Raw genomic sequence first — 24776 nt, forward strand, 5'->3', positions numbered from 1 at the left:
CAAAGAGTTACAGAGACGTAAATACAAAACTATCAACAATGAATGGCGAGTTAAAAGAGGATGAATTTTTACCTCTGAAAGTACATCGCCGACTTGGGATTCATCAACGTCAAATGGCTCAGTGACGGCGGCTTTGCCTTTGCCCTTGGACTTCTTCTTTGGGGGCGGCCTGGCTTGCTTCATGGCCGACTTTTTTGGCCTCTTGGACCAGAATTTATCACCTTTCTGAAATGGCATATTTTATAAGAGGTCATAGTTCAAGTAAGACGAAAGGAATAAAAACAAGTGGCGGGTTAAGTTATTTACCTTTGGTGTCGGGTTGATCTTGCAGAACGGCTTAAGACCTATTTGGCCGCATTTTGTCGTGGGTTCGCCGGTCAACTTCTTGATGATGGTTACGATATCACTCTCTGTCAGAGCCGTGTGGAAGTAGCACTGAGGGTGATCCAGGGTGCCGTCAAAATCACAAATTAACCCGTCTCGGCGACTTAAGGGGAGGATGCGCCATTCAACCCAGCAGCGGATCAAGTCAACCCCAGTAAGGTCGTTGTTTGTCAGAGATCTTAACTCGGACAGTACTGGGATAAAGTCTGACTCCGCTTCTTCGGTGAGCTTTTCTAGGAGTTTGAAATTTGTTGGAAGGCGATCTTCCCTATAACCGAGAAGCTTGTTCTCGCCCTCAGGCGAAGTCTCCCGACAGTAAAACCAAGACTCGCCCCAGCCTTTGGGATGGCTTGCCATGGCGAGTGACGGGAATGAGCTATCCCTACGGCGTTGAACATTGACACCTCCAAGCTCCAAGATAGGGCCATTGTGAAATTCTGTTTGGCGATTCAGATGGAAGAAGTACCAGAATAAAGGAACTGAGGGTTCCATCCGCAAGTAAGCCTCACAAAACACTTGGAACTGGCATAAATTGCTTATCGAGTTGGGCCCTAAATCCTGGAGGCGGACATTCATAAAGGTCATGGCATCTCTGAGGAATTTCGATCCGGGTGGCTTAAAGCCCCGTTCCAGGTGTTCAACAAAAACAACTATCTCCGCTTCCTTCGGGTTGGGTACTTCTTCTCCTAACCCGGTACGCCAACCGATAACTTCTTGAGGGTCCAGATTCCCCTTTTTTACATAGTCGTTAAGTATAGCATCATTGACCTTGGTTGGGAGCCAATCACTTTTGAAAACAGTGCCCATGCTACAAAGGGATAAAATTACGGGTAAATCGACACGCCAAGCATCTACTAAAAATGGTGAAACAAGTTCATTTGACTCGCCAAACAATTTGCCTGATGGCTGAGGGAGTTTTTTGACCCGCCGAGGAAGGTCCGGGTCAGGCTGCCAGGGCGACTTATGAAACTTTCACTACTTAAAGGAGAGGTGTTTTAGAGCTTCAGTAGTATTTGCCAAGATGGTGAAGTATGAGACTATAAACAGATTTCACTCGACAAGTGATAGATTATGGATCTACTGGACAGACAGAAATGGATGTGAAGAAGGTCTGGATAAAACGGCCTGTGACTAAAGTGGGAACAGTACTGTTGATCTGGTGAAACCTTTTCTAAGTATGCAAATCAAGGCCGAACAACTAAAGGTATGGAAAAACATTGTTGTACTCGTTATCATCACCGCCAACTAATCAGGAACTACGAAGCCGTTCGGAATATACCAAGAACACAGTAGGCATGAACCTCGAAAAACTTGGATCTGCCTTCAATAGCGGGATGCTGACCTGGTGGATACGGCTGGAGGCGTCCGAAGAGGGGTTCGCCGCGAGCGTTGCGTGGACGGCAGCGAAGATTTTGGACGGACGCGAAGATCCCGGGCGGCGACGAGGTGCTCGACGGCGACAAGGTGCTCAACGGCGGTGAGGCGTTCGACGGCGACGAAATGCTCGGCCACGACGAGGTGTTCGACGATGATGAAGTCTTCGGGCAGCGTCGAAGCTTATGGACGACGTCAAAGTCTTCGGGTGGCGGCGGAGCTCTCGGGTGGCGATAAGGCTTTCAGTCTGACGGCGAGGAAGAGAAGGGTGACAAGATGGGTGGGTGAAATGTGCCATGTCCCTTCCTCCCACCTATTTATCAGGTCGGGCGCTAGGATCGAGACGCCACGAGCGGGAACTGCCAAAAGATAAAGATTCGCCATGATGGCGCCCCAAAAATTTTGGGATAAGGATACCGAAGGATCCGTTGGAGATTACGTCATCATCTCTTCCGAGATTCAAGGGATAAGAAGGCGCCAACAAGAAGTGGTTTGGCGACTTGAATTTTTCCGCAGCAGATGGTGGTTTAAGTGTCTGGTGTATACGAAGAATGAAGATGAATCGCCCCTAACTGAGTGAGGATATTGGCGTGAAAGAAATTCAAGTCAATCTGGGGCCTAATGTTGGGGATATTATCCGTTGGGTAACCCGCCCTAGTTGGGTCGGGTCACCAAAGCTGGCGACTCATCTCCAAGTGGTTCTGGCCTTCGCCCAGTAAGGCCGGAAGTCGTATGGCGGTTCAGGACCTTCGGGAGGAGTCCCTAGTAGAGGAGGTCTCCAAGTCTTGGAAAGATGGCGACTTAGAGATCTGAAGAGTCACGATTTGTGAAAAGGAAAGGACCCTTGTAAACCCTAAGGACTCGACCTGTATATAAAGGCGAGTCCCAGGGAAGGAGTGGGCAGTTTAGAAATCATCGAGTGCTAGGTCAGGCGAGTTACACCCTCCTTGTAATCGAAACATCATCAATACAAACACAAAGCAGGACGTAGGCCTTTACCTCCTCACGAGGGGCCGAACCTGGGTAAATCTCTGTCTCGCTCCCACATAACCCCTTTGAGTCGCCACCAAGGTGCGATGGCTCCAACACTAAGTCCTTTCACGAGGACATCTGCCGTGAGAAAACCACGACAGTATACCTTGCACCTCGTCCTCTTCAGCTAGATGACGATGATCTTGGCTTCCTCAAGATGGACCACCTTTCTTGATTGCGTTGGCTTGATGAAGACTACTTGATTGCTCCCCATACACACTATGGGTGAGCCGCTCTTCAGCATATCTTCACAAGTCCATTGCCACCACAATGGACGACAAGCTTCAAGCATGATATCTTCGTGATGATCCACTTGAACTTGCACACCGCAATTTTGATGACGATCACCACTTGACGTTATCCTCCATGGGTTGTATGAGATCTTCCTCTTGACGCAAGCCCATGGAAACACACCTAACCCCACATAGAACTCTCACGAAGACCACGGGTTAGTACACAAACACATAATGGACAATGTTTACCATACCATGGGATCACTTGATCCCTCTCGGTACATCTTGTACGCTTTGTGTGTTGACCATCTTGATTTACTCTTTGTCTGACGATCTTGATCAACCTTGTGTCTCTATGACCATTCTTTGGATAATACCTTGAATACCACCTTGGTCATCATATAAACTCCTTGAACCCAACAGATGGACTTCAAGAAGTGCCTATGGACAAATCCTATAAATATAACTTAAGGCAACCATTAGTCCATAGGAATTTTCATCAATTACCAAAATCACATATGGAGAGATATGCTCTAACATCGTCTTACATGAAACATGCATGAAAATCACAAAAAGAAACTTGATGGGGTTATCTTTAAGGTGGATTTCGAGAAGGCTTATGATAAGGTCAAATGGCCATTCCTTCAACAGGCCTTACGTACGAAAGGGTCCAATGAGTCCTGTAGGGGTCAGGTGTCCTCTTTCATTCAGCAAGAAAGTGTTGGGATTAAAGTTAATGATGACATAGGTCATTATTTTCAAACTCACAAGGAAGTGAGACAGGGTGATTCAATATCCCAGTGCTAATCAACATAGTAGAGCATAAGTAGTCCTTATTGGCCGAGCTAAAGAGAATGCTCATGCAGGAGGGCTAGTCCCACACCTGGTAGAGGTGGGAGTATCCATACTACAATATGCGAATGACACGATAATTTTGATGGAACATGATCTTGCAAAAGCTAGAAACATGAAGCTAGTGTTTTGCCTTTTCGAACAATTGTCTGGACATAAAATCAACTTTAACAAAATTGAGTTGTTCTGCTTTGGAAGAGCAAACGAGGAACAAGACAAGTATAGGCAGCTATTTGGGTGTGAAATGGGCTCACTACCATTTAGTTACCTAGGAAGCCCCATTCATCATAGACACTTGACGAATAGGGAATGGAAATATATTGAGGATAGATTTGAAAAGAGTCTAAGCTGCTGGAAGGGCAAGCTGATGTCTTATGGAGGAAGCCTGGTGCTGATAAACTCAGTGTTGTCAAGCGTGCCGATGTTTCTCCTATCTTTCTTTGAAGTACCGGTGGGGTAGGAAAAGATTAGACTTCTATCGCTCTCGTTTCTTCTGGCAATGTGATGAGGCTAAGAAGAAATATAGACTAGCAAAGTGGGATATTATCTGCAGACCAAAAGACCAAGGGGGCTTAGACATAGAGAATTTAGAGGTTAAAAATAGATGTCTGCTTAGCAAATGGTTATAAAGGTTCTCTACTGAGACCGATGGGATGTGGATGCAAATTTTGAGAAATAAGTACCTACATTCTAAGTCTCTGTCTCGGGCCACTGCTCGACCTAATGACTCACCTTTTCGAAAGGGGTTAACGAAGGTGAAGGTAACTTTCTTTCAGAGGGTCAAGTTTTTAGTTGGCAATGGAACCACGACCGGATTCTCGGAAGACACGTGGCTGGGGAATACGCCGCTTGCTTTGCAATATCCTTCCCTTTATAATATTGCACAACGTAAGGAAGATTACGCAGCGACAATATTTCAATCAATACCTCTAAATATCCAATTCAAGCAAGCGCTAGTGACAGAAAGATGGAATGCTTGGATGCACTTGGTTAGACGTTTGATGGATGTTGAACTGTCGAACCAGATAGATTCCATTAACTGGAAATTAACTACATTTGGTAGGTTTACGGTGAAATCAATGTACACTGATCTAATTAATTCTGGACCACTTTCGAGATCTTTACATATTTGGAAGATCAAGGTGTCGTTCAGAATTAAGATTTTCATGTGGTTTATACACAAGGCGGTTGTGTTAACCAAAGATAATTCGATAAGACAACGATGGATAGGCAGTCCTAAATGTTGCTATTGTGATCAAAATGAAATAGTTAAACACCATCTTTCTTGATTGTCCTTTGGCCAAATTATTATGGCGCACTCTACATATAGCTTTTAACACTACTCAACCAACAAGCATTAACACACTATTTGGGATGTGGCTCAACGGAGTGGACGGAACTATAGTGAATCATATCAGGATTGGAATAAGTGTACTATTTTGGGCTATATGGAACACGATAAATGATCTGATTTTTAATGGCAAAGGTATTCATAATTTTTTGTAGGTTATCCACAGAGCTACAACATGGATCCGTACGTGATCGTTATTCAGCCATGTGGACTCCAAGGAGCTTATGGTTATTTGGTGCAATCGGTGGGAGACGGTCCCATGGGCTATCTTCAGTCGGTTTGGATGGCGAGCTACTAATAGACTAGGTATATAGGCATCGTAGTCTATTTATTTGTTTTTGCCGGATGTGGCAGTTCTTTTCCGCTTGTGAGCGGTTTTCATCCAAGTTTGCTTTGTACATGAGAACTTAAGACTATGTTTGGTTTCTTGTTTAATAAAATAGCTGCATGCATCGATTGATGTAGAGGCCGGGGGCTATGGTCCTCTTTTCTAAAAAAAATAAGAGATGCTATATACAACAAATGATGTTTGGTAGACTGCATTTGACCTCAAGTCTGTGAACTTTTCTCTTCCAATTTCAATCATTTCAACTGGATCTGGATCATTCCATGGAACATGTAAAAGAGGTGGAGGGCGACGAGTTGGCTCGGACGCGGATGGGCAGCCAGGAGGAGATGCTAATGACGAGATTTGACTGCGGCTCGTCGGAAGGATTTGGAGCGGTGGCGCGGTTTGAGAGGAGGGGAGAAACGCGGCACCCGTTGTGGGCAGCAACGCCCAGGTGGTCCCATCTCCCCTTCTTCCTCTCTATTGGTGGCGGATGGCGTGGTCCCCGACGTGGGCATGGAGGAGCACCAGCGAGGGAGCTCGGACAGGTGGTGGACGAGGAGGTTGTCGAGTCAGGGGGAAGCTCCCGTCGTGAGCGTGGAGAAGCGCCAACTATGGATCCCGGACCGGTGTTGGACGAGAGAGCTCACGCGACGACGACGGCTTACTCGATTCAATCTGATGCGTGAGAGAGAGGGGAGGAGGAAAAGGAGACACGACATGGGATTTGCGGCTACAAGTGCGAGCCTCGCTCGGAGATACGGCTGATTCGTGCGTGCCCCTCAGCCTAGCTGGGAGGCCTCCTTTTGCATCGGTTGGGCCAGGGTGAGAAGGCCGCACGGGCCACCAAACACACTTGATTTTGCATGACGGGTGCGAACCAGGTGCCACCCAGGCAACCAAACACGCCCTTAAGATATGTGAATATACTACGCAACATATGAGGGGCCGATGGGCGCTCTCTACGAGTGTGTCTGGACGTGTATGTACGCGTACAGGAGGGAAGATTTATCAAGTCCGACTATAGATGCTCTTATTACGGGCCCTCTTTGTCTTGCACGAGCATGATCGCGCCATCTTCTTCAACTTGCACAAGCCAATGTGGGGGTGAGGGTGGGAGGGAGGTCGGCGCTGCAATATTGATGTCATGGAGGAAGACGTCCGTCCCCCAAACCATTAATTTTAGATTGAGAGTTTTTTTCCTTTTCACCATCGGTTATGGTGTTTGGTCATAGACTGAAAACAAAGATTACATTTTTTTCAAACTTTTATGCTTGTTCAAGTACACAGAATATGCTTCCTAATTAATAGACATGCAAAGCTCTTGATTTGTTCTGGAAAGTCTAGACAACTTCAGCAAATCGATTAGAGGTCTTTTGGGCAAAAAACAACGAACTAAGTGAAAACAAACTAAGAGTTCTTTTGATTCAAAGGATTTTAATAGGAATTTTGAAAGACTGAAATCTTTAGATTCTTTTTTTATTGATCCTGTAATTCATATGATTGGATCCGATATGAATTTTTTCTATGGATTTTTTGTGGGAAATTTTGTTTTGCCACTCTTGATTTCATCAATTTTCCTTATGCCACTCTAGATATTGACATTTCACTTTTATCACTCTTAGTTTTTGACAATTATCACAATTGTAATTTTCGTGAAAAAAAAAATCAGATTGACAATTGTGATAATTGTTAAAAGCTAGGAGTGACAAAAGTGAAATAAAATTGTCTTGCTTTTGCCACTAAATGGTAATAGTGATAATTGTCAAAAGGTGAGAGTGGTAAAAATGAAATGTCAAATTCTAGAGTGGCATAAGAAAAATTAACAAAATATAGAATGGCAAAAACAAAAATTTCCCATTTTTTGTACTGCTTTTCATAGGATTTCTAGCATCCACTCACATTTTTTTGAAAAAGAAATCTTTTATTTATTCTATGATACAATCAAACAACCAAAAATAATGTAGGATTGAAATGATCATGACAATCCAATTATATGTTTTTCATGTTTCCGTGTTTTTAGAATCCTGCTAATTAATTAAAGAGGCTCTAAACGTACTCACTACACATATACGTTTCTTGAACAAGCATTATGCGTCGATTAGGCACGAAAAGATCAAAGAGGTCCAACATAAACACCCCCGGAATGTACTCGAATCTACTCGAATCTATCAAAGCATGCATGCAGTTAAAGCATCTCCAACAGCAGCGTAAAAAAGCGCGCGTGGGGGACAGAATGGCGCACTCCAGCGGCGGAGGGAAAACCGCGCGTGCGGGCCGCTTGCGCGCGCGCGAAAAGGCGGCAGCACGCGCGCCATTTTTGCCGCACCGCTTTCCTCGCGCCTATAAAAGCGCAGCACTCTGCCGCTCCCTCGTGCGCCGTCATCGCTCCGCTCTCTCTCTCTCCCTCTACTTCTCGCGCCGCCGCCGCTCCAGCGCGCCGCCGCCGCTCCAGCGCCCCGTCCCCGACGCGCCACCATGTCGCCGCGCCGCCGTTCTGCGTCGGGCTATCGCGGCGTCTGCGAGCGCCCCAACGGCGGGTTCTACGCCGAGATACGCTCCGGCGATCTCCGGCTTAGACTCGGCACATACGACACGGCGCACGAGGCCGTCCGCGCGTTCGACGCGGCGGCGTGGCGCCTAGGAAGGCCGCGCCGCCAAATGAACTTCCAAGACGTCCACACGCTCCAGCAGGCGTTAGACGTCGCCCCGCCGCCTCGTGTAAACTCCGCGCAAGACCGTGCGGAGCACACTGCGCGGCAGCGCCGCCTCCTCGTCGCCCAGGAGGACGAGCGGGTCATGGCGGAGTGGCGCCGGCGCCACCCGGAGGACGTCGCCTACGAGCAGGATTATTGGGCAAGGCGCCGCGAGGAGGACACGCGCCGGCGCCGCGAGGAGCGGTTGGACAGGCGTCGGCAAAAGGCATTGGCGAGTGCGCAGGCCGACATCGTCAATGCAGGCGGGAGGTCCTTCTTCACTGAAGAAGATGAGCGTTGGTTTGACATCTGGCTGTCAACCTCTGACGACACCAACGACGATGATGATGGTGCAGATGATTGGAGCGACTGGGATTAGTTTTATGTTTTTTAACTATCTAGCACCGAACTATCTATCTATGTTTTCGAACTACCTATTTAGTTGCAATCTATGTAAAATAACTTTGTATCCTTTTTATTTTGATGCAATCTATTTATTAAAAATGTTGTGCGCGCGCTGTATATTTGGGCACTGCTGGAGCGACGCGCGCGCTGCATTATAGAGCGGTTGTTGGAGCCAGCGCCTATCCCCACGCTAAACCAGCCGAAGCACGCGCGACAAACGCATTTTTTAGACGCGGCGCGAAGCGCGCCTCTTAACCAGCTGGCCCAAAGGTTACAAATGTTCACATACTCGAATCTACACATATACGTTGCTACGACTACCACGTTACCACACCTAGCGCTTGATCAGATGCCTAACCTAATACTCCTAGCTAGCTACTTGATGCGTACGTACGCTACCGAGCAAATTAGGCTGTCGTGGTAGCAATAGCAACAGCACGCATGGGCGCGCTAAGTTGTTCGAGAGAAAACTCGATGGTTCCAAGTACATTTCGTCGTGTTTCGTTGACGGCGATTTCAAATGGTTTGAGGAACCCTGCCGGATTCTGCCAACTGCCAACCTCCCTTTCTATGCAACAGTCAAAACACTTTCTCGGCTAGTGGCCGAGTAGGAGTAGCTGACGCCTGACCGGGCGAAGAAGCAGCTAGGAAACCAGCTGGGGTTCCATTCTGCCTACAGTCAACACGCCTATGTGTGTAGCTGCAAAAGCAGTTCCGGAACCACTATCTCGATCGCGTCGCGCGTCCACCTTTCTTCTCGCATGTCAAGTCAAGCTAGCCACACGTAGTATGGTTTTTCAACAGTACAAGTCAGTTGGTGGCTTCAACAGAGTCGTACACACGGCGCAATTTTTAACCCAATCCAGATGATTTTGTGGATCAGTTTCCAGAAGGGCAAAATGGATATACTCCATTCGTTTTTGTATACAAGGTCACACCATATTTTTCATGTTTGAATTTGACCACTAATTTTATCAACAAAATGTGGGTATTTTGTACTTGGATAGCAGTCGTATACTACAAAGAGAAACTACATGTTCTACGTACGATAAAGCGGGGTGCCAACCTAACTTTTAGATGCACACAAGTCTTTTTTTGACCATTACAAAAGCCGTTGAGAGATATGATGACTGGTTCAAGCTTCGGAGAAATGTATTAATTGCAAGCCCTCGATGAAGTGCATTACGGTTGTTCGAGCCTTGGCATATGGGTGTTCGGTCGATGCAATTGATTTCTACATCTGCATTGGTGAAGCCACAATCTTGAAGGTTGTTCGAAGGTTCATTAAAGTAGTGATCGTTGTCTTTTGTCCGGAATACTTGAGAGCACCAACCGAGGTAGACACCAAGAGGCTGATGACTCAGAGTGAAGCAAGAGCATGGCCAGGGATGCTCGAATCACTTGACTGTATGCACTGTATATGAAAGAATTGTCCTGCAATGTGGAAGGGCCAGTACACACCAACAATCCAACGATCATACTTGAGGCAGTTGCATCGATGGATCTTTGGATATGGCATCCATTCTTTGGCTTTCGTAGCTCTCACGGTGACATGTCGAGATCACCACTATTCGATCAAGAAGCTGCTAGGAAAGACAGGAAAAAAATAACGCGCTATACAAAATAGCGTGGCCCCTAAAAATATGCTATTAGCGTGTTATAACGCGCTATAGCGTGCTATTACCGAGACATTGTACACTGATCAATTTAGCGAGTCAATTCTCTACATGCTATAGCGTGCTATTAGCGGTACTATAGCATGCTATTTTTTCAATGTGTGAGAGAGCCTTTGGTGTGCTTTAGAAGCGCTTTGCAATTGTTCATGGCCTTGCCGAGTACTTTGAGCTCCAAGGTTCTATGTTGGATCATGACTTGTTGCATCATATTGCATAACATAATTATTGAAGACCAGAGGATATGCCTAAGGACTTTGGTACATCACCAACGAGACTCTGGTTGAACCAGAGTATGATACGGATAAGATCCTGGCATTTCCTGAGGAGCATCGCGAGATCGAGAACCAACAAGGTCATGCTCAGCTCCAATAAGATCTCATTGAGCATCATTGCGAGTGTCTTAGCGAGTCCTAGTTGTTCTATCACATGATATTTGCTATATTTGGACCATTCGGCGTGTTTGTATTTGAATAATTTGGTTTGTAGACTATGAATTTGGTATGTAAAATATATTTGTGATTTAGTTGAACATTCAAATATATATTTAGTTTTAATATGTGTGCTAATATGTAGCTGCAATGTATATCATAATTGCAAAATTTAGGAAAAAAATCACTTCATTAAATATAGGGGATCGGCTAGGTCCCATCAAAACTTAGTGGAGTAAATATATCCAACTAAGGGTTTACTCCACCGGATACTTCACTATTTTTGGGGTTTCAGTTAGAAATGCCCTTACATGTGAGTGACTTGCATGTTTGGATAGAGGGGCAGAGCTAGCGAATTACCAAAGCATGGGCACGCCGTAAGCTAAAATTAAGCATAGTCTATCAAATGCCACAAGTATCATATACTTGGATAAACGTCATGTGCAATATACGCGCTAATGTTTCATAGATCATAGAAGTAAATAAAAACATGAGATATAATACCAATTAACTTGCTAGAAACTAACTACACAACCAAACCTTTCGACATATCGACGACAAAAATCAAATCTCGGATGTACATCCTTGTGCACACATGAGAATCTACATGATACAATACATTAATAAATTACTCCCTCCGTTCTTTGATATAAGGTGTATAGATTTTTGAGAAAAAAAATCAAAATATAAGGTGTATTGGGTTGCACCATTTGTTTGGATATTTGTTTTAGGGATTTTATTACATTTTCTTATATCACGCAAGCTCCTTTATTTTCTGATATCAATTAGTCAGGTGTAATCTCACCCCAAAATTTGTGAAATATTTCCTCCACGTGCGTTTTTAATTTTCGTATCAAAAACTATACACCCTATATTTAGGAACTGAGGAAGTATATAATATGATTGAAATTAAACACATTAATGAGAATAAATCATACCAATAATGTGCTAATTGAACCTAGGCAAATGCCCTTTCCAAAACTTCATGGCTCAAAACCGTTTAATAATGACATCATCACCAAGTCCTTTAAAAAATTCTTCCGCTCAGTGTACCAAATCATCAAGTCATTAAACAGTGTATTATTCAACTTTCACTTGTAAATATCTTCTAGCGTCAACAAAAAATCAGCTCAATTTTGTAATTCAACAAACAAATGTGGAGCCAACACAATCATCGATTAATTGCACAACTTCCCAATATATTATAGATAAATAACTTACCTAGGGGTCGCTTGCCGCCGGTAACCCTACTTGTTGGCAGTTTGCTGCCAAATTGGACAGTTTTACTGTACGGCTAAAACCAAAATGTCCCAAAAATGGGATCAACTATGCTTGTCATGGAGTGAGCACTGGCATTATCGATGTTATATATCAACAGGCTAAGACCCATACACGCACGAGAAACATGTATAGTCCTAACTAATTGAGGGGAAACAGCAGCGAAATTGAATAAGTGGAATACCAAACGGCAAGCGTACCTTTTCTTAGTAGTGCACAATGTCATCAGTTGCTACTTGTTGAGACCAACTTAAACAACTCGTTTACTTCCACAAAAAAAGCCAATATCATCGACTGGGCTGTTAGTGCACTGCAATATAAGAGGAAACAACATGTGTCCATATATTACTAGTGCACTCATAGTGTCCCACTCCAAGGAAATGCATAGCCATCCACAACAAGGAAAATTTTACCTACCAGGTGTGTATAGTGGAGTATCCGGTCTAGCTAGATTTTGCCTTGCTATATCAGCCTAGTAGCTACTCCCTCCGACCCAGAATTCTTTTCTTAAATTTATCTAGATATGAATGTATATTTTTGTTTCGGTACACCCCTTCAACAAAACGTAGAAAGAAAAACGTATACCCACCTCCACAGAGCCACACCATTTAAATACATCCATTTTTAGATAAACTTAAGACAAAAAAATTTAGACGGAGGGAATACTTGCACGCTTCTAAACTTACAAAACAAATCAAAATTTTAGAGCAAGTTAGAATGTTTACACAGTACTCCTTCTGTACCTAAATAATTATAGTGAAAAAAACTAGTCAAGTTTTCTTCGACTACAATTATTTAAATATGGAGGAAGTAGTATTCTTTTGAGAAAAGGCGTATGCCCGACTTTATAAATAAAGCCAAACAACTTTGCATAATATACGGTTGTACATGTTTTCAACACTGTTTTCCTAGTAAACAAGCCAGTCTTCTGTTTACCTATGAAATGCATATGGCACGATGGACTGCTCCACTTGACCACCAACATAATTAGGCTGATTAGGAGTCAATTTTGGCAGCCATAAGGCTGGTCATGGACTAGACTAGCCAGGTAATCCCACCCCCTCTTCTCCCCTCCTATAAAACCCCATCATCCCCTCGTCCTCCCTCCCACCAACACAAGCAAACAGCACCTACAGCACACAGCTCATCACTCCCCAAAGGCAGTCACCACAAGAGGCATCTCCACAGAGCCACAGCAAGAAAGCAAGCACCTTCGTCGTAGCAAAATGGCGCCAACAATGGCCATCACCACCGCCACCCTGGTGCTCCTCGTCGTCTCCCTCCTCGCGCCCAGCGCGCTCGGCTCCCGCTCCGGCCTACCATCCTCGCACCACGGCCACGGCGGCCACGCCAAGCACTCCCCGCCGCCGTCGCCACCGCCGGCGCCCGTCGCCCCGGTGGCCGCGGCGCTGGTCCGCACCACCTGCAACTCCACCGCCTACTACGACCTCTGCGTGGCCGCGCTCGCCGCGGACCCATCCAGCACCACCGCCGACGTGCGCGGCCTCTCGGCCATCGCCGTCTCCGCCGCCGCCTCCAACGCCTCAGCCTCCGCGGCCGCGCTCGGCGCCAACGTGACCGCGCAGGGCGGCGCCGCCGTCGACAGCACCGTGCAGGCGCTGCTCCGGACCTGCTCCGCCAAGTACGGCGAGGCGCGGGACGCGCTGGCCGCCGCCAGGGGCTCCATCGCGCAGCAGGACTACGACTACGCCGCCGTCTACGTCGGCGCCGCCGCGGAGTACCCGCAGGTGTGCAAGGCGCTGTTCCGGCGCCAGAGGCCCGGGGCCTACCCGGCCGACCTCGCCGCCAGGGAGGAGGCGCTCAAGCAGCTCTGCTCCGTCTCGCTCGACATCATCTCCCTCCTCAGCGCCACCAGCTGAACTGCTGAGGCAAGCGGCGACGAACCATAATATACTATGACTAGTGCCTGCTGCGCACAGGCTATTTCGTAAATTAATTATAAGGATGTAACCGCAAGTACGTACAGTATTGTAACTAGTGTAGCGTACGTGTAATGACACGTGCTAAGCCTCCTTACGTTTTTGCTACTATACCAAGTGCAGTGTACTCAGTTAACTAGTACTAATAATATTGATGAGATATTTGTTGAATTCTGGTAATTGATCACTTCTATTTGAGGACTTAAATTTTTACCTAATAATAAAGAGGCTATCGCTTCTGTCGGAAAACCCACCGCGGTGATTTTATAAAAAAGCCCTTGATGTTTATGACATTCAACCCGCAGTCCCTTCATAAGTGGATCTAAGAAAACGTTTCATGTTTTCAAAAAGCCCCCTACATTTGTAAGAATTTCAATTCCGAGCCTCTGTTTCATCTTATCCAGACTCTGCAGCCGCGGCGAGGTGATGAGCGGTGCAGGAGGAGGGAGGCCGCCTCCATCTGTCCGCCGCCGGAGCCGTGCTCGGGCAGGAGGAGGGAGACCGCCTCCATATGGCCGTCGCGGGCGTCGTGCTAAGGCCGGGAGGAGGGAGGACGCCTCCATCTGGGCGGCGCTGGATGTCGTGCTTGCGCTGGAGGAGGGAGACGACCTCCATCTGTTCGCCGTCGGACGCGGTGCTCGCGCGGGAGAAGGGAGGCCGCCTCCATCTGGACGCCGCCGGCGTCGTGGTCGGGCAGGAGGAGGGAGGCCGCCTCCATCTGAACGCCGGCGGCCGCGTCCACGTGGAGGAGCTGCACTGTAAACAACAACAGTTATGGTCCATTCTTATCCCTGGACATGTAGGTCTGCCATGAAAGGTTTCCCCTGCACTCGAACTCCCTAATGCATCATGCGTGCAGGCCTACAAGGAGGGAAGACCACCGCAAGAAGCAAGCTTCTCTTCTCTTCTCCACTAGAGCTATTGTTACTTTTGTACATGAAGCAATTTTGTCAATTTTGGGAGTAGCATTTGCAGTAGGTGTGGAGTTTCAGCCAATTTTGTCAATTTTGCAAACGAATCTTTGCAATTATCTTTGCAGTAGTATAGCATGTGTGGCTGCTGTTAAGTTTCAACTAATAAACTAAAATGTTTTTAGTTTAATGTCAGATTTTCATGTGTTTGCTTGCAGTAGTTTTAGTAGTTTAGTGCGTGCGGCTGCTACTCCTTTTTCTGTAGTTCCATTAATTAAGTTTCACCTAATTAACCTTGCAAGTTGTGCTTGCTTGCACTACTTGCAACCTACTCCTTTTTCTATAGGAGTAGCAAGTTATGCTTTCTTGCACTGCTTGTTTGCTTGCACTAGAGTAGCAATAGCAAGTTATTTGCTTGCTTGCTTGCTGAAACGTTTTTCTTAGCTAAAAAAAATAAACCTTTTTCTGTTAATTTAACTGAAACATTTTGCTTGCTTTCTTACTGGGGTTCTCCTGTTGTTGCCTGCATGTTCTGCTATTGCTCCTTGCTGACATAAACATTTAAAGTTAATTGCACCACATTTAAAGTTATATTTAGAGAAGGAGTACTCAATTGCACACTATAATTTCTACTAACTTCAATTATTCAGTCAAAACTATTAATTTTTCAGTTGACGACAGCATAAACTGTTAATTTTTTAGTTAACCACAACACATTTTGGTCAAATTCATTTAACTTTGCGCACTTATCAGGACACATTAATCTAATCTATGTAGTTGTATGAGGGCAAGTGCGTGTGCGTCCCTTGCAGTTGGAGAGCTTCAGAAAATCAAGTTTTGAGAATTGCATGCATACTTTTGTAGGCGAATATACAGAAAATGCAAGATAAAGCATGCTATAAATTATAAAATCTAATGTTGAGATTTCATTCTGGAAACAAATTGGTTGGCTATGCAAATTTAGGCAGTGAACTATGTTCATCACTTTAAAAGTTAGGGGTATGTCACACTGGCAATGTCGAGAATAGACTGTTAGCCTAAAATCTCTAAAGGATTTGTTTTTCTTTAGTTGCATCCCACCTAATAGGACTGCTTGGTTAGACCCACAATAAATTTGCAGTGGCTATGAGATTTTTATAAGTTGGCACTATCTCCATTGCTGTTCGTGATTCACAATTTGATAGTATACCTGAACCAAACATGATCCTAATCTAATAACCATTACATTTTTAGAGAGGAGGAAGACCGAGAAATGTTCATACCTAGAGGAACTCACCTTCTTGATGCTCCTTGCTTACACAATGTACTCAGGAATTTTTTCTCCGGGCCTGCATATTTTGATCCTTTGCTATTTGTGATGGGTGAAGGGGGAGCAAGGAGGAGTAGGAGGGATGGTAGAGGAGGTTAACATATATAGGTAGGTCATGTGGAGGACAACTCGGCAGCAGATCCTGGCTTATTCCGTATGTCTATATACATCCGTATGTAGTCCGTAGTCAAATCTCTAGGAAGGCAAATATTTAGGAACGGAGGGAGTATTCTCTAATAAAGCTACTGTTATTTGAAGATCTTGCTCACCTCAAACCTCTTTTCCAAATATCAACGGGCTGCTATTTAAGGAAATTTTGATCAACACTTCGGAAAAATGTATTATGTACCTTTTTTTTACTTTGGATTATCAGTATGCAAACTCCAGAATGTTTCTATGGCCAAGGGGTGGGGTGTCCGAACCACCGTGGGAAATCATGGTGACTTTGTTCCAATGAGTCGTTCTGGCCGCTGGTGGAGCTAGCAGAGGAGATGTTTCATTTTAGAAAGAAGCTACTTTGCTTGAGTCGAATCGAGTTCGTGAGCCCGAGAAAATTTATAACTGGATTACGAGTTTGGAACTGCTAAACAAACAATTGGATAATAAGCTTGAGAAAGTTAAAGACTACTTTTATAAATTAAGATTTCGTTGTATTTTTTCCCGTTGCAACGCACGGGCCCTTTTCCTAGTGGTTCAAAAAGTATTATCTCCGTCCTGATTTATTGGTCTTTTTGTATTTTGCGTCAAATTTAATCATATATTTAACTGACAAAATATAAGTTATATGTCATAAAACTTATATTGTTGGATTCGTATTTGAAAGAAGCTTTTAATGATATTACCTTTTTAGTATATAACTTGTTTTTTAGTTAAATCAAAGATTAAAATATGACATAAAATACGAAGAGGATCAACAAACTAAGATGGAGGTAGTACAAAATAGCAGCATGGAGCAGGACACTACTTGCTTAATTGTTAATAAATTGATCTTTAATCTTTTTCTAAAACCCATTCACCTACTTAATTAGTTTCAGTTCACAATGTATTTTATTGTTAGCAACATTTCTATCATTAAGCTTGGTTCGATAGATTGGGGTGATACCTCGGCCGATATGCCTGACACGATTGCCAATCTCCACCGGTACGGGGCCGTCTACTATTACGACATTCAACAAGTTTTTGCGCGTACTTTGGTGGTCAGATTTCTCGATGTTGTACAAGTTCAGATGTAAGTTTGACAAGAATTTTCAGTCATGTAGTTGTAGTTATTATGCCCCTTTGTCATGGGTCGTATTTTGGTGTTTGTGAGTTCAAATACCCCAATATGTGGCCATATCCAATGTTTTACTAATCTAATATAAACAAAATTTGAGTAAGAAAAACATGTATCTTGAAAGTGCGTTATATCGACTAGAGGGGGGGTGAATAGGAGAGTTTTAGAATTTCATCACTGAGGAAATTCCTTTTGAGGAAATTCCCCACTGATGACTAACTTTTGAGCAAAGTTTCACAACAGCAATTTTTCAGAGTGAAGAATGTGAAAACAGATTGCACAGTGAGCAGGCACGCAGAATACAGATGTGGATTAACTGACGTGAAGAATTTGGGGTTGAGGAAATTCAGAGAAAGTCTTCAGCAAATTCTTCAAACAGTTGCAGTGGAAGTCATCAACACATAATACGAGGAAAGTAAGGAGTTGAGGAATTAGAACCCGTTTCTCAGTGAAGACAATCGTTGATGACCCAGTTCCAACTGTTGTGACAGTCGTACATCTGGTTTGGAGCGGCTTGGTATTGAAACCAAAGGACACACAGTCCCGGGACACACAGTCCCGGGACACACAGTCCCTACCGTATTCTCCTTGAGCTAAGGACACACAGTCCTCGCCCAACACTCGTGGTAAGTCTTGAGGGCAGACTTCCAAACCCTTACAAACTTGGTCACCCGGTGATCCACAATTGACTGCTGGAAAGCTCTAGACCATGACGCCTAACCGTTTGGAGGATGCACAGTCCTCAAAGGTAAAAGGCGTCAGTCCCACACAGGAACAACTTCTTCAGTGATGCTCAATCACTAGATTTGGTTTGTGGTTTCGGTGTATGGTGTATTTCCTCACTGATGAGTTACTCTCGAAGGCTCTGAGGAATTGGGTTGCTCTTATGACAAGTGTCAGTCTCTAACGGAGCAGCCAACCAACTAGTGGTTGTGGGGGTGGCTATTTATAGCATGGGAGCATCCCGACATGATTTGACACTTATGCCCTTAAATAATATGACCGTTGGAATGGATAAGACCAATGACTTGGTGTGGCTATCGAAACGGTCGGGACCCTCAACTGTGAGAGTCCTCATGTCACTCGTATTCCTCACTTGAGGATTTTGGTAGGATTTAGGCTTGGGTTGAGCATCATGAGGAAATTCATTCCATAGTGTAACTTCGACCGCCTTTAACAGTACGGTGTTCCTATTACTCAAATGCGAAGAAAATAAAACAGAAAGTGTAAGTCTTCATGCTTTAAATTCTTCAGAGTGATTTTCTTCAGGACACACCGGACTTCTCAATATCAATATCTTCATGAGGAATATCAACTTCATCGTAGATTCCTCGCGATTCATTTCTTCAGCTTCAGACCAATTTCTTCAACTGAAGACATATATTTTTAGGGGTCGATATTCTTCAAATATCTCAAACTCCTAAATGACTTATAGATCCTGTGTATACTCACAAACACATTAGATACTTAACCTATAAGTCTTCAAACCACCAAAATCACTAAGGGGCACTAGATGCACTTACATATCTATCTGCATATTGCCCATGTTTCAAAATACATTGACCAATATTTTGTCCCATCAAGACAAGTCTTTAACCAATATTTACCCCATTAATAAGTGGCTTGCATAACACAAAATCACAACCATAATAAATATTTTTGGAAATGAATCTAGTGACATCAATTGCATGTCACATGAACAACATATTAACAAAGCAACTATTGACCAAAGTTTGTCTTACTGAAACAAAATATGGCAGATACAAATGGAGTATTATAAAGAGTGGGCTATGATCGATTGCAAATGTGAACTTGACGATGGTGCAAAATCAAAGTTCATTAATGATATCTGTTGAATTCTAGTACTTGATCGTGTTTATAAGGGGAGTTGGATAATTCATGGAGCACCAGTTTTTAATTAACAAAATCATAACAGTTAAATATCTAAAGTCTCTATAAAATTCACCTCAAATTAGAACTAGTTTAATTTGTAGTGTTTAGACCGAGCAATGTTAGCAAGATATTTATCTATATACCTCGTGCTTTCAAAATATAGTTCATATTTTCTGTCTTTAAGACAAGTCTTTGTCTAACTTAGACACTGTTAATAAGTGGCCTACATGATATATAATCTTAATGATAAGAACTCATTTTGAGAACAAATCTAATGACATTAGTTTCATGTCATTTAAATGTATATTACCAAAGTAATCGTCGGTTAAAACCTTGTATTATAGATACAAAATATGTCTTACAATTTTCAATGGGATGAGTATTATATATAACAAGGTTGGGCTACAACAGTGTCTGTTGTAGTGGTGAAAAACTGAAATTCTGAAACTCCTCATGGCCTTAGAGCAACTCTAGCACACCCCGCATCCCGCCCCGACCCGCAAAATAACCGCCAAATTGCGGGCCGGGGCCAGAAAAATCCACACGATCAGACCCCGCATCCCATCCCGGTCCGCAAAAAATTTTGCGGGGCACAACAAATCTTCTCTCCCGGCCTCTATCTTCATGGGCTGGGAGGCCGACCTGAGCTGAACCCCTATCCGGTGCGAGATTTAGCGGGAGGGACATTTTCGCGCGCCCTTTCCCCGCTCCCCGCACCCTCCGCCACCATTGCCCCCCCCCCCTCCGCAAGCTCCGGTTCCTCCTCCCCGGTCGTTCCTCGCCGCCATGGAGGATCCCATGCTGTCCCCCGTCACCGTCGAGGTCGCGCATGCTCCTTCCCCTCGGGCGGATCTCGTCGCCGGCCATGTTGCCCCCGCCGCCGTCGCCCAAGCACACACCGCGCCTTCCCGCAAGCGGCAGGGCAACGTGGTCGTGCAGGGCGGGAATCCGGCTGCCCCCGCCGCGACGGCCCGCGCTCCGGGCGCCAACGCCGCAGTGCGATCCCGGCCGACGACAGAGAAGGCCCACAAGGCCGCGAGCGCAAAGAGGGGCTCCACAAAGCTGCCATTGAGGAGAGAAAAGCACGCGTCTCTGAAAACAAATCGATGTCATTGTTGCTCGCCGAGGAGAACAAGATCATGTCAATGAACCACAATGACATGGACGACCTCACCAAAGCATGGCATGATATGGCAAGGAGAGAGATCTTGAAGAGGAGAATGGTCGCCTCGATCGGTCCGTTGTGTTCCAGTTCCGGTGATGTTTTCTCTGCTCCATATGGTGCCAATGTGGATGATTTCGGTGCGGGAGTTGGAACAAGCGACGGAGGTGGATTCTCTGGCGTCGATGAACTTCAATATGGACTCCATGGCGTGGAGTGAAGATCGACCCCCAAGATGATGCCGAACATGGGCACAAACCTTTGCATGCCCTCCTTTGCGTAATGAAGTTCGCTTTTATTTGCGCGCAAACTGTTTATGTCGTTTGAATTTTAACTTCTTTGCCAAACCCTATGTCAAATGCGAGATTTGCAGTTTTTCTGTTTGCGGGTCGTCGCGGTGGAGCCTGAGCAGAACCTGCAGAAGCCGGCCCGTAAAAAAGCATATTCCGTGAATATACTTTTTTACGGATCCGTTTGGGGGGTCTGCATCCATGTCAGTCCGCGCCGGCCCGTAAAAGGGGTTTTGCACGAACTGCAAACGCGTTTTGCGGGCCGGCGGGATGCGGGGTCTGCTAGAATTGCTCTTAAGGCATAAAACCAAGAGATATAGTGCTAGTAGCAGAGCCGGGATCAACCCACATCACAGGCAAGCCCGCACCCCTCCTTGCCGACCGGCGGCGGATCCACCGCCCGCTGCGCTCCGGCCTGCCACGAATCCGCGGATTCGGCGCCAACGGCGTTCGTTGACCCAGTCTCCGGTCGCGTTCTTCCCTGCGTCGCGCTTCGAGGCCCTCCGGAGGCCACGCTCGGGGAGTTTGTGGATCAGATCTCGGGGAGGATCCTCCCGTGCGTCGCCTTGATTGCGTTGGAGAAGGAGGCTGCCATCCTTGCCCACGACGCGGTTCCCGGGATGCCCCTCCTAGGCAAGTCTCCGCGGCTCGGCCGGCGGGGGTGGTGGTCCAAGTGCCATCTTGGGCGGAGGTGGCCGCCCTGGCCAGGCCTAGGCTGCGTTCCATTATTGTGGATCCGGCCGCATTAACACCGCCCCCTCCTCAACGCCAGCTTTGCACAAGGGGGGCGAGGCACTCCGACTCTGTCTCGCCGGCTGCCGCTCATGCCCGCCCCCGTTCTCGGGTGGATCCTAGTAATGGAGGATGGGAGATTGCTGTCTCTCGGCATTCGCGATGCCAGGCGCGGCGACAGGCTCTCCCTCTTCTGCAGCGAGCTGAGCATCCGAGGCATCTCAACGAGCGCGGCGCGGCTGCTGCTCAGGCATTCAAGAAGAGGTTCGGTAATTGCTGCTTTCGTTGCCTTGGTAGTCGGCACAAATCATTTGAATGTCGTGACCCGTTTATTTGCTACACCTGCAAAAGAACTGGCCACCGACAGCGCGTCTGCCCAGTCCGTCTTGCTCGCCCTTCAGCAAAGGTCACTGCGCTCGCCCCGCTCGCTCCCAGGCCACCAGACCTGCCCTCCAGGTCTCCTCCGCTGCACTGCGCCGCACGGCCAACCAACCCACCACAGCCTCGCACCGCGCCACCAAAGAAAGCTCCAGTTGTGACTGCCATGGCTTTCGTCCCAGGAGCACCGCGGCAACGACCGGCGAAGTCCAGCTGCAAGGTGGTCAGCACACCACTGATGGAAGAGGAGGCATATCGCTTGAGGACCACGGCCTTGCTGCTAACAGCCACGTCCGACTGCTCGGGCATCTCCCCCGATATGGTGGTGGACGTGCTGCAGCGCAATCACCGTTTCCGCATTGGCGACATCGAGGTGGCGCCCTGCTTCCCGGAAGATTTCATTCTCACGCTTGCGGAGCGATTTCAGAGAGATATCGTGTTCGAAGCCCGCTATGTGGAAGTGGTAGGTGTAAAGTTTCAGCTCAGGCCATGGTTTCCACCGTCGAGTGGCCACAAGATTTGGCGATACTACTATAGAGTGGCCATCGACAGACTGCCGCTTAATGCTTGGGACTGGGACAATGTGCAGCAGGTCATTGGCCAGAACTGCAAGCTAGATCTTATTGAGCGTTAGTCAACTTCCAGGAGGAACCGGTCTGCTCTCTTTGCTTGGCTGTGGACATGGAACCTGTACATGATTCCAAGAGCGGCAGGTTTCACGGTGCTCAATAGACCGGACTGCATTCGGTCCAGGGAATCGCTGCCGGAGGGAGCACCGGTCGAGGAGGGTAAGGAGGGGCCTTTTTCCCGATGCTCATTCACCTGGATGAGGTGAAAGATTACACACCCCTTCCAGAGGAGGACGAGGGGAGTGAATGGCCCCGAATCAATCGCTTCGCTGAATGGCGGTTGGGCATCAAGGACGGAGAGAGCAAAAGACGTGCATCGGTGCCGACAGCATCCTTCCACTCTGGTAGGCGTAGCGATGAGGATAGAGATGACGCTGGTTCGCAGCGTAAGCGTGGCAAGAGGGGAGGCGTCCGATAGAGGCTCTGGCAGCGGTTGCGCGACCAAGCGCAGTGTTGTGACACGGCCTCTTACAACCCAGCACCACTGCAACGTCGGCGGCACGGTGAGGCTGCGAGCTCCGCGCCAGCTGCAATTCCTGTGGCACAAATGGCTGATAAGGCTGGCTCAGCGCCATCGCTGCTCACTCGCGCGAAGAGGGCACTCACTGGTAATCGGCAACAGTCTCAGGTAGAGGCTCCTCATGGATCGATAGAGCAGCAGGATGAGCAGAGATCATAGGATGGCATTAGCGACGCCCAGAGCCTTGCCGCACATCAGCCTGACGAGCAGCGCTCCATCCCTAACCTGCAGAAGACTGTTTTGGAGACCCTAGAGCTCAGTGATGCTATTAGCTCAGCAGAGCTGCAGCCCAGTACGCACCATCGGGACTGCCCCCTCTCCCCCTCCGAGCTAGGCCGATGCCAGTAGGCTGAGGATTCGTCGGGCAAGGCTTCGGCATGCCATGATTTCCCTGGCGTTGGCATAGGACGGAGCTCGGGCCATTCGGATCTTCTGTCCATTGTCTCTAACACAGGGCATCAAGTCTGCGACTACTGGACCAGCTGGGCCGATGGGTTCACGGCCCCAGATGCAAGTAGGATCCCCTGCATAGCCACCAAAGTCTGCAACTTCGACCTACCTCCGCTGCCTCCGACCCTGGACCAGTTCGTTACTCCTGACTGCGAGTTTCAGACTACTTTACCGCCTCAGAAGTTATCCTTTTGTGACCAAGCTGCAATTTCGGCGGAATCATACTGCATGCCTAGCTGGGCTACTGCCCAGGTTGCAATGCCTCTGATGGATGTAACTTGGAATGCTATCCCAGAGGTAACATTTCAGCAAGGGGTGTTTAGGAACATCTATACTCCACTTACAAACCCGATACACTGGATGGAGGGAAGGGAAGAGCACGCGCAGCAAGTATGGCAGTCCGTGGAGGAGCTGCGTGCTAGAAAGGCTCTGGACGAAGCAAATCTGTCTGGTCCAGGCTTGATCTCAGCAATCACGGAGAAAATCCACGGGCTACATATTGATGAACAACAGCGATTCATTGGCAAAATTGTGGCCATCATATCATCCTCCATCCTTGGAGCCCCACCAGCTGGTTCGGCCTCATATTCAAGGAGACCTAAGCAACGCCACCTGGGAGCTGCCAAAGCTTCCCGACAGAGTCCTCGTCTGCAGCGCATGCGCTCCTCGCTATCATCATCTCGAAGATCCCAGGCAGATATCAGCGTTCGACTTGGCTTCATCAAACGTCCAGAGGAGTTCACGGATGAAACTTTGCTGGCCTACCTGCAATTCTTCCGCGCGCCAATGTCTCCTGATAATGTCACAAAGCTGGCAGAGATTGCAGGGCTTTCGTCGCCTTCGCGCTTGTGCTTACCTGACTTGGAGTTGCAGGCAGTCCTCGAGGAGCTCGCAGGAAGGCCTCTTTAAGCTGCGATGCTTTGCATGCCGCACTATGTTGTCCATCTAGTTTCCCATGAATTGTTACCTCCATCATCCTACCTTGCATTTGTGTGAGCGCCTGTGGGCTGCTGGGAGGGTCCTTTTGACCCTCATGTATCGGTTCTTCATTGGGTTTGCGATGCCCAGACTCTGTTTTGTAGCTTATGGATCCTTTAATGAGTAACAACCTTTCCATAGCTAGCTGGAATGTCCGCGGCTTGAATAACCGAGCGCGTCGGGTGGCTGTTCGCGCCTTGCTAGCACAACTAGCCTGCTCAATCATCCGCCTGCAGGAATCCAAGCTGCAAACCATGGGTACAGCAGATATTAA

At 46.9% G+C, this 24776-nt stretch overlaps 1 protein-coding gene across 1 annotated transcript; it reads left to right on the forward strand.

The window, feature by feature from the left end:
* Positions 1–13128: 13128 nt before the first annotated feature.
* On the forward strand, positions 13129–14157 carry LOC123411499 (pectinesterase inhibitor 28-like). Its single transcript, XM_045104457.1, has one exon. It carries the CDS (start codon positions 13264–13266, stop codon positions 13915–13917), a length of 654 nt encoding a protein of 217 aa, XP_044960392.1. The 5' UTR covers positions 13129–13263; the 3' UTR covers positions 13918–14157.
* The last annotated feature ends 10619 nt before the right edge of the window (positions 14158–24776 follow it).

Source organism: Hordeum vulgare, chromosome 7H (assembly GCF_904849725.1).
Source record: "Hordeum vulgare subsp. vulgare chromosome 7H, MorexV3_pseudomolecules_assembly, whole genome shotgun sequence".
In the NCBI taxonomy this organism is placed as follows: domain Eukaryota; kingdom Viridiplantae; phylum Streptophyta; class Magnoliopsida; order Poales; family Poaceae; genus Hordeum; species Hordeum vulgare.